General features: G+C 37.5%; 1 protein-coding gene across 1 annotated transcript; it reads left to right on the top strand.

Moving 5' to 3' along the window:
- Positions 1-891: 891 nt before the first annotated feature.
- On the top strand, positions 892-15,637 carry LOC120154088 (INO80 complex subunit D-like). The gene is made up of 2 exons (XM_039165923.1): positions 892-1,299; positions 15,382-15,637. Exons 1-2 carry the CDS (start codon positions 1,061-1,063, stop codon positions 15,635-15,637), a joined length of 495 nt encoding a protein of 164 aa, XP_039021854.1. The 5' UTR covers positions 892-1,060.
- Positions 15,638-16,041: the final 404 nt, after the last annotated feature.

Here is a 16,041-nt window from a genome sequence, read left to right as displayed (position 1 = left end):
TTATTTTTGCATCTTTAAAAAAATTATACTTGGAACATGATATTTCCCTTTTGTTAAATAACTTTTCGGTAAATTACACATTTAATACTTAAACTATCAGCTTTGATTTATTTTATTATTTAAACTTTTAATTTTTTTCAAAACCATACTTAAAGTTTAATTTTTTTTCATTTTAGTACTCATCGTCTTTCATTTTTGTACCCACGTTCAAAATTTAAAGTTAAGTTTTGAAAATATTGAAAGTTTAGATACTAAAACGGATCAAAACTGATAGTTTATGTACTAAGCGCGTTAAGTTTTTAATGAGCGGTACTAAAATGAAATGAAAACTAAACGTTAGATATGATTTTTAAAAAAACTAAAAGTTTAGATACTAAAACATATCAAAATTAATAGTTTAAGTAAATAGTTTACCCTAACCTTTTTTTAGAATGATTAACAAATGAATATTCCGGTTCAAACGCCTCAATAGGTAATTCCCCTAACTTTATGGAAATGCTCACGTGCGGTAGTCTTAATATACAACAAAAAAATGCTACCGGTTTTGTTATTATTTAAATAATAAAATCGGTAAAAAATTACCAAAAATATTATTATTTCTATCGGTTTTATTATTGTTGGACATTTTTATCGGAAATGTTAAAAATAGATATTTTAGGTAAAATTAATAATATTTTAGATAATTCTTTTTATCAATTTTATTATTTAAATAATAATAAAACTGATTACGTTTAATTTTAATCTTATATTAAGGTGTCGCACTGTTTAATTTTCCCATTATAGAAAACACACCGACTTAGCACCACGAATAGGACAGATACTGATAACATATTCGTAAGGCTCAAATAAATTAAATTTAAAAAAGTGCGCCAACTCGATTTCCCGATTCAGCACCACCGTATCACCGCCAGCTATGGGCGATGAAGTTACCATCGACGGCGCCGACGAGGACTTAGCCCTCTCCAAGTCCGAGTTTCTCAGCTGACAAGAGGTGCTTCGCCGGCGGTTGCGGCGGATCAAGCAGATAGCGAGGCACTACAAATCTCTCTACTGGAGCCTAATGGAGGGGGTCAGGAGAGACTACAAGGAATACTATTGGCTCTACGGAAAGAGCCCTTTCAAAGAAGACGAGAAGAAGAATGACGAAGAAAACGATGGAAATAAGTTAGGGTTTCGTCTGAAGTGTCAGATTTCAGATTGCAAAGAGAAAGCGATGGCGTTGACTCGGTTTTGTCTTAAACATATTTTAAAGGATTCTAATCAGATCCTATATCGAGGCTGTAATTTTCCTATCAAGAGGTTTGTTTTTTTTTCTATATTTTTACGATTTTACTTTTATGTGTTTTCTGCTTTTTAATTTTTTATTTTTCTTGAATGCAATTTCTTCTTGTAGACACTAATTTCCGTCTATTTTTTTTATTTTATACATATATACACATATATATTATACAGTTTGCAAATTGTTTTTGAAAATACATATATAATATATAGTTTAAAACATTTTTGAAAATATGTATTATATAGTTTTTAAAATATTTTGAAAATTATATAATATATAGTTTTTGAAAACGTTTTTAAAATATATATAATATATACTTTCGAAAACGTTATGAAAACATTTATATAATATATAATTTTTTAAAAACCATTTTGAAAATATATTTTTTGAAAATTATATAATATATAGTTTTTGAAAACGTTTTAAAATATATATAATATATACTTTTGAAAACGTTATGAAAACATTTATATAATATAATTTTTAAAAACCATTTTGAAATTATATATAATATATAGTTTTTTTTAATAAAAAAAAACATTTTAAAAATTTATATATTATATGTTTTTGAAAACGTTTATATATATATATATTATTATTATTTATTTTTATTTTTAATTTATTTATTTCTCATTTATTTTTGTGCAGGGTCCATGTCTAAGATCTGTCCAAGTCCAGGGTCCAACATTGGGCCTGATCCAGCCCGGTTAGGTTTAGGGTTTTCACAACCCTAACATCAGCTTTGTCACAGCGCCGCATAGGAGGTTCCAGAAGCATGGAGCCAAGCAGTCAACGCCCAGCGCACATTCCGGCCGCACCAACGGGACTGAACCATCCCGAGGCGGCCGGTACCATGAACTGGAAGATCGGAACAAGCAACAACCCACATCCCGTTATTTTCGGGAGCCAAGCAACCAACACCGGGGCTATAAAAAGCCCCCGGTGAGGCCGACAGGGGGGATGAACGGAAACCGAGCGAAAGCAGGCAACACAGCTGAACACAACCAAATCCACACAAAAGCCATCAGCAAACAGACACACATCCAAAGAATCGTAAACCCAGAAGCCTAGAAACAAAGAACCCATCAAGAGAACAAAACACGAAAACATCTCAGTACCACACCGAGAGACCAACGACCATAAAAATAGAAGCATCATCGAGCCACAACCGAACAAAAAGACCATCAACAACAGACAAAAATCATCACAAAAATACAAGCCAAAGGCCGAAGCCTCTCAGTAAACAAACCAAAGCAAGCACGTAGAGAAACCACAAAGCCAAAGGCCTTGAGAAACGAAGGGACACCGGCGAGAGGGGTAAAAAAACCGAAACTTGTACTTTAGATCTACGCCGTTTTGGGGATATTTGAGGGATTTGGACTTTGGATCGACGCTCGGGGTGTCAAGGAGAGTGTCCTAGGCTTGTTTAGGTTTTCAACCACCGCCGGTGGTGGCCGGAGGCGGCGCCGGACAACCTCAGGCGAGGGAGCCGCAGAGAGATTTGTTTCTCTCAAATTCAGAGAGAACACGGGCGAAAATAAGAGAAATGAATGGCTAGAAGCTGTCTTGACCCATTTATATACGAGGGACCATAGTGCAAATAGAGGATTTTTGAATCCTTTCCGCCGTCCCTGAATGTTTGAACCGCAATTCAATCTGGTCACCATCTATAAATTTGCATCCATATTTCCAATTTAATCAATTTAGTCCCTACTTATATTTTATATATTTTCACGATTTGGCCCCTAACTTTTTTTTATTTTGCAGTTCAATTTTAGTACCTGATTAATCCATCCATTTTAATTTGTTTTAATTTAGTCCTTTAATTTTTTTTTTCTTTTTAATTTTAGCATTTTTTTAGTTATTCATTTTTACCTTAATTTTAATGTGTTGTAAATAATTTGTTACTTTTAAAATCTAATATTTGTATTATTATTATTATTTTTTTCCTTCCTTTTATTTATTCAATATTTACTTTTTTTTCTTCTTTCTCTTTCCCCTAACAATTTTGACTTTGTAGAGAAATTCCAATTGATCAAAGGTGAGTAATTCGAATCGAGTAATCTAAATTTTTTTTTTTTAAATTTTCTAATTTTCGCTATAAAGACAACCGACAAATTAATTGGTACCGAAAGGGCGGGTCAAGGGTGCTAATCCTTCCTTGACCGTAACCGACTCCCGAACTCGACACGTTTCTGGTACAACGCAGATCAGGTAAGATGGTGTCCGACCCACCTAAATTCGTTTTAAAGTGGTCGGTGGCGACTCCAATCCCTATTTTTCAAGTCGAAGCCCAATTCCGGGGCCCAACCGAAAGACGGTTACGACAGCTTGGCGACTCCACTAGGGACCGGTAAGTGAGTCAGGCCGAAATTAATTTCCGGTTGTCTTTTTTAGCGAAAATTACAAGTTTAAATTTTAATTTATTTATTCGATTCTTATTATTTATCTTTGATTATTTTTTCAAATAAATAGTTGTACTAACGTTTTTTAATGATTTCAGATTTTTCAAAATTGTCATCTCTAGCTCTATACCCGAGCTCCGAACCCTTTTAAGTGGGGTGAAAGCGACGCCTTCGTGTGAATTTATTCACCGTATGGGCCTAGCAAGTAACCTTTGGGATTCATATACCTTATGCCTTCGTGTGAATTTATTCTCCGTATGGGCATAAGGGAATGTGTCCTCTCGAGTTTAACTTAGTCCACACAAGCCTGTGATGGGTTTAGGACTAAGGGTCTGGCAAGCCCAAGGGGGCACCGGCAAGGAGAACTCGAGTACCTTTTTTTTTTAGAACCTAAACCGGGAGAGTACAGGGAATTAGAGCCCACCCCGAAACCTCATTCCAAACCCTAGGCTGTTTTTCCTGCTTTATTTTCTGTTCAAAGCATGCGAACTAGACAAACATGCGGCTAGGATTTGTTTGAAATTAGCATGCGAGATAGAAATCATGTCTGTGTAGGAATATTAAGCATGTTCGGGTAGATTATCATGTGGGGTAAGACTTTTCATTTTCATCATTTTTATTATTATCATCATTATCTCACTAACTTTTCTGTTTCTCTTCCTCCTTTAATTTTTATTCTTTGGCATTTTTTTTATCATTCGCATCATTAAAACGAGGTATTGATCCACAAAAAAATGTGTTTGTTAAACATGAATAATTTGTATTAATGGACAAAGGGGTTATAATACAAAGAGATAGAAAGCTCAGAAGTACAGCCGTGGTCAAAGAATACTCAGAGGCAAAGGTTGCAGGGGCAAGACGAGGAAAATGTTGCTGGCCCAGAAACTCCTTTTGAAAACTACGATAACAAGTGGCGGAACCCCAGCTAAGCTGCAGACCATTAATTGATGAATTCCAAAAACAAGTCGACAAACTTTGGATGGAAGGCTCCAAAGACACTTTCGTTTGGAACGAGAAAGTGAAAGTCGGAGATGCAGTCTTTCGAGATTTTTTTTTTGGGCAAGCATCTCATTATTTGCACATTTTAGCCAAAGGAGCCGGAATGGTTCGACAGGATATTCAACTAGTGAAAAAGACGAATCAATTTGTCAGAAGCTGTACAGGATTTGTACCGTCAAAAAGAGTTTTTGTCTCTTCAGACGTAGCACTTTTGTCACCAATAAGGGTTATTCAGAATAACAGGCACATTTTTTGGATCAATGCCTCAGACATTTCATGCATCACATATTTAGACATTTTGCATTTCTTATTTCTTGTGCATTTTGTTTGCATTCACATTAACTAATATATACATGTCTCATCAAAAGGAGTAAATACTGGATACACCGCCTCAAGTACTGGACACACCCCATCCACATAACACTCGTTTGAAGAAGAAGAGGATGGAAGCCAGAATTACACAAATCGAGGAGAATATGTTAAAACTACAAAAGGAACTAGAAGACAAAATAAACCAGAACAGTCGAAATACTCTGGAAACAATCACAAAGAACCAAGAGTCCTTGGTTGATCAGATCGTTGCCAAGTTAGTTGGCTTACAACAGACCAGTGCGCCTGGGGCAGGTTCATCGGAAGGGGTAACTATACAACCTACCCCACAGGTGGTTATCTCACCTGAAATCTTACCAGAACTTCGAGGGGACTCATCTGCTGCAAAAGCAAAGCCCTCGTCCTCTGTATTCAACCCTAAGAACAATCCGGGTTATTACCATGTACCGGATTTGGACGAAGAGGAAAAAGCGAGGAAGATGGAGAAAAAAATCAAACAATTGGAGGACCAAATGAATATAGTCAAAGGAGACCGTGACTACCATGAAATCGATGCAGCGGAACTTAGTCTAGTCCCGGACTTGGTTCTTCCCCCGAAATTTAAGTCCCCGGAGTTCGAGAAGTTTGACGGGAATAGTTGCCCATCCACTCACATCACCATGTTCTGCCGAAAGATGACAGGATATGGAGGAAACGACCAACTTCTGATCCACTGCTTTCAGGATAGTCTGTCGGGCTCAGCCATTCGGTGGTACAACCAGCTAAGCCGATCAAATATCAAGACCTGGAAGGACCTGGCCAAGTCATTTCTGGAACAATACAAGCATAACAATGACATAAGGCCAGATCGAGTTATGCTACAAAACATGGAAAAGAAGCATAACGAGAGTTTCAGGCAGTACGCACAAAAATGGAGGGACTTGGCTGTGCAAGTTCATCCACCGTTAGATGAAAAGGAAACTCGGAAACTTTTCGTGCAGACTCTGAAGGCTCCATACTTCGGGCATCTGGTGGCGATCACATCAGGAAGCTTTTCAGACTTGGTTATGGCCGGAGAAATGATTGAGTCGGCCATAAAGCAAGGCAAGATTAAGGATGGGGAAGCCAGTAAGAAGCCTCCTATGAGGGAGAGGGATGGAGAGGTTAATAACATCAAACACTCCAGCAAAGGTGTTACAATCTCCAGCCCAAAATCAACTGCAGCTGTACCGTTAGGTACTTCTAAACAAGATTCCAGGAGGGAAAGGGAACATTTCGACCCAATTCCCATGACCTACAAAGAGCTTTACCAGCAACTTCTTGACACCCATGTGGTGTCACCATATCCAGTAGAACCCATGAAGCCCCCATACCCCAAGTGGTATGATGAGAATGCATATTGTGAATATCACGGCGGAGTCCCAGGGCACACAATTGAGAACTGTTACGCATTCAAGAGGGTTGTACAAAAGATGCGTAACCAGAACTGGATCGACTTCAACAACTTGGGGGCATCCAAGTGAGGAATATCATTTCATCATTTGAGGCATTCTGTTTGACTTTGTTTTTCTTCCATTTTTTTTCTCAAGTTTTTGTAAGAACATTTTAATCAAATGTTAAGCAATGGATCATATTTGCAAATTTGTAATTCTTTGCATATTATTTGAATTAAGAAACTCTGTAAACGGTTCAAAGTTACGAATCTTTGACGAAGTAACATGATTTAAAATAAGGACTTTGACTTTATCCAGAATATACCCTCAAACACCATACCCCACTCTTGGAATTAACCAATATACCCTTTTCCTTTCGTAGGATGCGGACAACACGGGGCATCATTTGCATATGACAATTACTATGTTTTTTATTTAAGACGTTCAATGACGATGATGATCTTTACAAATGAAAGAGTCGAGTATGTGAATCCAGTTTAGGCCAGTTGCTTGAAAATTGAACTCTAAAGATGAAATTTTTGACTTTCAACAAATACCTAGGCTATAACAGGTTCTTCTTGACAATCTTAAGAAATTAAATCTGTAAAAACTGAGCTATTCCGCTAAGGCAATTGGTTATAGAGGAAACTTGAAAGCCCTGGCCTTATGAGTAGATTACGTTCAAACCATGACATTGCTCGGACACTTGGCAATTCGGTGTTTGCTCCACTGCTCTTGTCAGGCTGAAGACTCTGTGATGAGATGAACCCTTCAGTTGACTTGAAAAGAGTGATTATAATGTTAAGTTGTCCCTCTAAGGCAATTGGTTAAATACCCCGGCTTTATGGATTCAGCTAGCCAGATAATGACAAATTAAATCAAATTTATCTAAGAAATTTTCGGTAAAATGGACTAAGGGAGTTAAGGAACACCTGTTATAGTCAACTACACACGAGCACTCAAGAATTTCATTTTTAGACCGATATTTTTTGCACTGCCTTTGCTGGAAGAGCCTACAAAGCTTGAACAAATGAAAGATTTCAGAGGACTGAGATAAAAGGTCTAGTAATTGATCATGCTAGTTGCGTCATTTTGTCCGCACCCAATTAAAGTGCCAAAGCATGTTGCGATATTTTAAAAAAAATGACGTTTTTACCAAAAACCTTAGAAATGAGGTCAACCTAAAGCCGACTCGTCCCTTTGAACATTTTTCAAAGATTTGTAACTCTGAAAGCATTAAAAGAGCTCTTGATTCCTTTGATATTTTTTTTGAACTCACATTTACAATTTGATTCAATTGCGAATAATACTTTACAACATTTTTATCATTTCTCCCTCCTGAAACAAGAAAAAGGAGAAAAACGTTTTCAAACAGAACAATCTCAGATATGAAATGTCTGTAAAGCCCAAGCTCGAGAAGCAAATGGGGCACGATCGATTACATGGACCAGATTGGCAGGCAAAGCACGAGACTCCATCCAAGAAATAACACATAATTTATTCATGTTGTATGCATCTTAGACATACTTAGGTGCATTACATTCATCATTTTAGCATGCATAATTTTGCAGCTTTCAGAGTCAAGCTTCGACTTCAGGATGAAGGCTACTCGACTTGCAGGCACCTTTAAAGAACAATGGTGTAACTCAGCAGCAAGAAGCTACACCTCAATCGACTTTACATATATACAGATCTCAAAACCAATTTCAGATGGGTTCGAGAACCAATTCAGATCAAATTCAGTTCAGCTCAACTCAACAATGAGCAACATCTTTTCAGTTAACACTTTCAAGCCAGATTTCAATTCCACGACGGAAGATATCCGGCTGTCAGAATTTATCAGTAGGTTTTCCCAGACCAGTTTAGGGGAACCACCGAAAGAATCATGACCGTTTTCGACCCGTAAAGGGAAGCCATTTTTAAACAAACTATTTGCAGCTTAGCTCAAGGCCAGAAGGGCTACCTGCCACCAAGACCTTCGAGTTCAACTACGCTCAGCTCCAAGGCACATCATTTGCAGAATAGCTTAAGTCAAGAAGGGCTATCTGCCAAAGACCCCCGAGTTCGATTACACTCAGCTTCGAGGGCACATCATTTGCAGCATAACTTAAGTCGAGAAGGGTTATCTGCCAACCAAAGACCTTCGAGTTCGACTACGCTCAGCTCCAAGGCATATCATTTGCAGTACAACTTAAGTCTAGAAGGGTTGTCTGCCAACAAAAGACCTTTGAGTTCGACTACGCTCAGCTCAACGGCACATCATTTACAGCATAACTTAAGTCGAGAAGGGTTATCTGCCAACCAAAGACCTTCGAGTTCGACTACGCTCAGCTCCAAGGCATATCATTTGCAGTACAACTTAAGTCTAGAAGGGTTGTCTGCCAACAAAAGACCTTTGAGTTCGACTACGCTCAGCTCAACGGCACATCATTTACAGCATAACTCAAGGCTAGAAGGGTTATCTGTGACCAAAAGACCTTCGAGTTCGACTACGCTCAGCTCCAAGGCACATCATTTGCAGCATAGCTTAAGTCAAGAAGGGCTATCTGCCAAAGACCCCCGAGTTCGATTACACTCAGCTTCAAGGGCATAACATTTACAGCATAACTCAAGGCTAGAAGGGTTATCTGTTAGCAAAGACCTTTGAGTTCGACTACGCTCAGCTCCAAGGCACATCGGTTGCAGCATAGCTTAAGTCGAGAAGGGCTATCTGCTAAAGACCTTCGAGTTCGATTATATTCAACTTAGAGGCAAATCAAGCTTACAGAATAGCTCAATGCAAGAAGGGTTATCTGTCAATAAAACTGTCGAGTTCGATTCTAATCAGAATCACACTACTGTCCGGCTATAATCGAGATTTTCAAGTCCAGAGGAAGACCTGGGTTAACTGTGCCTCAGTGATAAAAATCGTTTTCCAGCAACATAGCTTAAGTCGAGAAAAGCTATTTGTCAACAAAGACTTTTCGAGTTCGATTTTATTCAGCTCAAGGGCTTGTCAAGCCAGATGGTGAAGTCAAAGAAATATTTTCCAGCCGAATTTTTAACCAAGGACCTTAAACTGAGGAAAAGACCGAGGTTGACTACAATTGGGCAACAAGAAGGCGCATTCCGATTCAATTTCATATCATTTCAAGATTGACTTGACTTCACGACGGAGGGGTCATCCGCAGCTCAATCCGACAGGGGGTTTTTCTTCAACCCCACTGAATGAAAATTTGTGTCTTTTTATCTTTGTCCTATTTTTCGTTCCACGAAAAAGGACAAAGAGGGGCAGCTGTAGACACTAATTTCCGTCTATATTTTTTATTTTATACATATATACACATATATATTATACAGTTTGCAAATTGTTTTTGAAAATACATATAAATATAGTTTAAAACATTTTTGAAAATATGTATATTATATAGTTTTTAAAATATTTTTGAAAATTATATAATATATAGTTTTTGAAAACGTTTTTAAAATATATATAATATATACTTTCGAAAACGTTATGAAAACATTTATATAATATATAATTTTTTAAAAACCATTTTGAAAATATATTTTTTGAAAATTATATAATATATAGTTTTTGAAAACGTTTTAAAATATATATAATATATACTTTTGAAAACGTTATGAAAACATTTATATAATATAATTTTTAAAAACCATTTTGAAATTATATATAATATATAGTTTTTTTTAATAAAAAAAACATTTTAAAAATTTATATATTATATGTTTTTGAAAACGTTTATATATATATTATTATTATTTATTTTATTTTTAATTTATTTATTTCTCATTTATTTTTGTGCAGGGTCCATGTCTAAGATCTGTCCAAGTCCAGGGTCCAACATTGGGCCTGATCCAGCCCGGTTAGGTTTAGGGTTTTCACAACCCTAACATCAGCTTTGTCACAGCGCCGCATAGGAGGTTCCAGAAGCATGGAGCCAAGCAGTCAACGCCCAGCGCACATTCCGGCCGCACCAACGGGACTGAACCATCCCGAGGCGGCCGGTACCATGAACTGGAAGATCGGAACAAGCAACAACCCACATCCCGTTATTTTCGGGAGCCAAGCAACCAACACCGGGGCTATAAAAAGCCCCGGTGAGGCCGACAGGGGGATGAACGGAAACCGAGCGAAAGCAGGCAACACAGCTGAACACAACCAAATCCACACAAAAGCCATCAGCAAACAGACACACATCCAAAGAATCGTAAACCCAGAAGCCTAGAAACAAAGAACCCATCAAGAGAACAAAACACGAAAACATCTCAGTACCACACCGAGAGACCAACGACCATAAAAATAGAAGCATCATCGAGCCACAACCGAACAAAAAGACCATCAACAACAGACAAAAATCATCACAAAATACAAGCCAAAGGCCGAAGCCTCTCAGTAAACAAACCAAAGCAAGCACGTAGAGAAACCACAAAGCCAAAGGCCTTGAGAAACGAAGGGACACCGGCGAGAGGGGTAAAAAAACCGAAACTTGTACTTTAGATCTACGCCGTTTTGGGGATATTTGAGGGATTTGGACTTTGGATCGACGCTCGGGGTGTCAAGGAGAGTGTCCTAGGCTTGTTTAGGTTTTCAACCACCGCCGGTGGTGGCCGGAGGCGGCGCCGGACAACCTCAGGCGAGGGAGCCGCAGAGAGATTTGTTTCTCTCAAATTCAGAGAGAACACGGGCGAAAATAAGAGAAATGAATGGCTAGAAGCTGTCTTGACCCATTTATATACGAGGGACCATAGTGCAAATAGAGGATTTTTGAATCCTTTCCGCCGTCCCTGAATGTTTGAACCGCAATTCAATCTGGTCACCATCTATAAATTTGCATCCATATTTCCAATTTAATCAATTTAGTCCCTACTTATATTTTATATATTTTCACGATTTGGCCCCTAACTTTTTTTTATTTTGCAGTTCAATTTTAGTACCTGATTAATCCATCCATTTTAATTTGTTTTAATTTAGTCCTTTAATTTTTTTTTCTTTTTAATTTTAGCATTTTTTTAGTTATTCATTTTTACCTTAATTTTAATGTGTTGTAAATAATTTGTTACTTTTAAAATCTAATATTTGTATTATTATTATTATTTTTTTCCTTCCTTTTATTTATTCAATATTTACTTTTTTTTCTTCTTTCTCTTTCCCCTAACAATTTTGACTTTGTAGAGAAATTCCAATTGATCAAAGGTGAGTAATTCGAATCGAGTAATCTAAATTTTTTTTTTAAATTTTCTAATTTTCGCTATAAAGACAACCGACAAATTAATTGGTACCGAAAGGGCGGGTCAAGGGTGCTAATCCTTCCTTGACCGTAACCGACTCCCGAACTCGACACGTTTCTGGTACAACGCAGATCAGGTAAGATGGTGTCCGACCCACCTAAATTCGTTTTAAAGTGGTCGGTGGCGACTCCAATCCCTATTTTTCAAGTCGAAGCCCAATTCCGGGGCCCAACCGAAAGACGGTTACGACACTTCTATAAGTTGAATTAGGGTTTAAACTGTAGTCAAAATCATGAATTATTTTTTCTTTCTTTCATTTTTTTTGGATCTTGGAGAACATTGATGCTCTTGGACTCATTTACTGACCTTGGAAATTTTTTTTTTTTTTGATAGAAAGGCCCCATTAAAATCCTCCTTCAATCCCTCCATGTTATGAGAGTAACATGAAGGAACAACGAAGGAGGAAAAGAGAGCCAAGAAAACTTTTATTCATAATAACCAGATTACAAGCTTGAACAAACTCCTACACTTCCAACGGAAGAACATAAAACTTAACACAAACATTCAACAAAACAGGGAGGAACAATTCCTGTTAAACAACACAACTATAACCAAAATCACCCTATCCCATCTTTAGCAAGTTTATCAGCTTCCCAGTTTGCCGCCCTTGAAGTATGCCTAAAAATAATATCCTTTCCAATCAAAAGTGAAATTATATCCTTCACCAAGGATAGATGCAAATGAGGGGTTAAACCCGGATTCTGAATCCACTTCAGAGCGTTAGACGAGTCTGATTCCAAGATAACTCTTTGATTTGCGACAAAATCCAACTCCTCCATAAGACAAATCCCTCTTTTGATAGCCAACAGTTCAGCCAAAATAGGAGGACCACCCCCTACTGCTTCAGAAAACCACTGAAGCAATAGACCTCTGCTATCTCGAAACAGACCACCAATACCTCCTTTTTCCCACCCCGAAACCATCGCTCCATCAACATTTAACTTTAGAAACCCCTCCGGTGGAGGAACCCAGCAAGCAGGTTGAGAGCAAACCGTTCTTGATCTACCAATCGAGTCAGCAATTTTCAAGTCACCTACTAGAGAATCTAGAGGAATACCCGCATCCTTGAAATGAGCACTAAACCAGGAAGCCACTCTGAATCTAACAATGAAAGATAATCTAACCAAATCCAGCTTGCCTTTCTGAAAGATAATCTCATTTCTACACTTCCATACTGACCACATCACTGCCCTAGGAATGAATCTCCAAATCAAAGAGTTAGTCATTAAATCATCCCACAAAATTAGAAATTCCATTGTACACTTTGGAGTCACCAATGACACATCCCACAATTTCAAGAAGGAGGACCACAGACCCCACACAACCCTACAATGCAGAAACAGATGAGAAACTGATTCCACCTCCCTACCACACAGAACACAACGTTGGTCAACAATCTCTGCAACACCTCTCTTAACTAACTCCTCTTTAACCGGTACTCTATGTTGTACTAGTTGCCAGACAAACAATTCCACCCTTGGAGGAGCTAAACCAGACCAAATAATCTTATCCCAATTCACTTGATTTTGCTCAGAGTCCCGTTGTACATAAAAAGCTTTTATACAAGATTTAGCTGTAAAATTTCCTTCACCATTCCCTAACCAAATCCAACAATCATCTGCACTGGGAAAAGGAGAGGTATTATTCAACATAGAAATCAATTGCATCCACTGTTCTACTTCCCAATCAGCCAAATTCCTTCTCATTTGGATGTCCCACACCCAACCCGAAGCATTCTGTTCCCTAAACTCTTTCACTTTACCCGATTTATTAATTGAGAGAACATAAAGTCTAGGAAACAATGATTTGAGGGGAACATCACCCAACCATACATCATTCCAAAACTGCACATCTTCCCCTTTCCCCGCCTTCAATCGCATATTCCTTTTAAGACATTCTCCAAAATCATCACTATTGAAAAAGTTTTTCACCACACCTTTCCAAATCCACGATGCACGAGCTGGCACCGAATTCTCCAAAATAATAGATTTGGGATCCAAATTGTAGGCGGCACAAATCACTTTCTTCCACCAAGAATTCTTTTCAGAAGTAAACTTCCAAACCCATTTTCCTGATGTTTACTCAAATTTAGAGCTTAAAATTTGTGATGTTTGAAAACATTTATTTACTTGGATTTACTGACATTGGAAATTGAATTCAATAAGAAATACTCTTCCTCTAACTTAGAACTTAAAATTTTGATCCTGCACGGCGACATAAGGAGTCTTGTGCTAGCGAACTTGAGAATATCTCTTTTTTGTTTCTTCTATGAAAGCTTATTCTAACAAATATGGAGTCTTAACTCTTATTTAAGTATATGCTATTCTCTTTTCCAACCCTAGTTTTGTGGATGGAAGAAGTTATTTGGCTTGGTAGACTGTTCGTAAATTTAAATATGCTTTCTGTGTTGAAAATTGAAATAATGATAGTTGTTTTGACATTCTGTAGTGAAAGAACATGTGATGAATTTAAATGACATTGCTACTATGGTGTATTCTCGTGAATGTGATTTATTTCCTTTCTCATCATTTTCTCTAATGTTCAAGAGGATCCTTGATTAGATATTTAATAGGAGAAGAAGTCTTTAAGTTTATGGTTGATGCGAATGACCACGTGCTAATAGAGAGAATGCCATATATGTCCTAATTAACCATATGGTTGCATTTCCATGAAAAGTTTGTTGTGGGATAGGTTAAGATTAATGCTCCTGTGTAAATGGTCTTCGGTTCTTAATCCTATGCGGCTATGACCCAAACAATACGATAACAAAATAATTTACAAGGAAAAAAATGAAGTTGTAGTTGGTGGTGTAAGGTTTTGCTTAGGTTGAAGAGAGTTTTGGCTTTGTTTGCCTCTATCTCTTGAAAATATTTCAAGAAGTTGGGATAATATCAACTCTTCTGTGGATATGAGCTATTTTGCTCCGACTCTTCCTTTTTATTGAGGTATTTGTGTCAGGCACTTGTATTCAGAGATATGACCTTCGAGGATTCTCCAAATACATGGGGAAAAAATCTGACCATACCCTTGTCGGACACACACATGTATTCAACACTCCTATTCAAGACTTCAAGTCCAAGTAACATATGATATGAGAAATAATCATACCTTTTATTTCATAGTCTCCTCTTTCCTCTCATTTAAGTGTAATACATTAGCTGTTTTGAGGAAGCTTTAATTTATTGTTTTGTCTGAAAACTTCAATGGGCTTCCTTCATACACTAAAAATCTTAGAACTTTAAGAGCCAAAGACATCTCTTCTACTCTTATTGCAGAAAAGCTCATTTTTGAGCTGGGCCAAATACACATTAAAACTAGGCACTGCTGTTGCTCTCTCCATTTTTAAACATTTAAGGATGTGCACTTGGGGACACGAATTTTAGATGTCGCCTTGGTGATGCCTATTATTATTGTTCCTCCTATTGTGTAAGATAGCAACTGCATCATTTATGGTCGGCTTTATTTCTTTAATTGGTCACTATATCGGATAACCTTGTCCTCCTATTAATATCTATGCCTGTTCTCCATACTTGGGTTTGTGTTCCTTGTAATACTTGCTGACTACATTTTTGCTTGAATACATTTCTTTGTCCTAACTGGTCAAAGGCTGACCCTTGCAATGTATTAGCTTAGTAAATTTAAGAACTATATCTTGTTTAAACAGTGGGCAGATTTGCAAGAAACCAATCCTAAGATCCATTAATCCTCCTCATTGCCCTGTCCATGCTCAAGCAGCTGAAAAACATCTTCAACGAGCTTTGAAAAGGGCCGGCCTTGACGTCCCATCTCCAGGTAAGCTTGCTCCGAAGTTGCATGTTGTTGTCGTCGAGTATGTTCGCCAGATTCAAACTAAAAGAAGCGAAGCACAACGGAAATCTGTATCTAAAATCAAGAGTGAGGAGAAAGCTAGTGAAAGCTGAATACATTCAGCAAATATGTTGTCGGACACTGGAATTGTGCATCGAAGATCATCATTTCTGCATGGCAGCAATTGGTTTTCCCATTTGTTGTTGTTTCGTTTCGAGGATATGTTCATTCATGTGCTATTCACGAAATAAAATCCATTATTTATCCTTCACATCATTTTTTCCCCCCTCTTCTAACGTAGAGAAACAAGCCAAATAGAAAATCTAAATCTAAATCTTTAATTTTCAAGTCTCCTGCATGAAACAGGTTGTCAAATCAGCATTTATAATTACGTTATGGGTCGGGTTACTATCTGTTAGACGCAATCCATCATCTGAAAATCTTCCAACGCCTAATAGTATTATATGTTGTAATTCATCTTCTGAAAATGACGCATTTCAACATTAAAATAATCTGT

The sequence above is a fragment of the Hibiscus syriacus genome, unplaced genomic scaffold, assembly GCF_006381635.1.
Source record: "Hibiscus syriacus cultivar Baekdansim isolate YM2019G1 unplaced genomic scaffold, ASM638163v2 tig00111105_pilon, whole genome shotgun sequence".
Classification (NCBI taxonomy): domain Eukaryota; kingdom Viridiplantae; phylum Streptophyta; class Magnoliopsida; order Malvales; family Malvaceae; genus Hibiscus; species Hibiscus syriacus.
The sequence above is the reverse complement of the archived record's forward strand: the minus strand, read 5'-3'. Positions and strand labels throughout refer to the sequence as shown.

Coding starts and splice junctions, on each gene's coding strand:
- LOC120154088 (XM_039165923.1), top strand. CDS start 1,061: ATGGAGGGGGTCAGGAGAGACTACAAGGAATACTATTGGCTCTACGGA. Junction 1,300..15,381: donor TGTAATTTTCCTATCAAGAG/GTTTGTTTTTTT, acceptor TTGTTTAAACAG/TGGGCAGATTTGCAAGAAAC.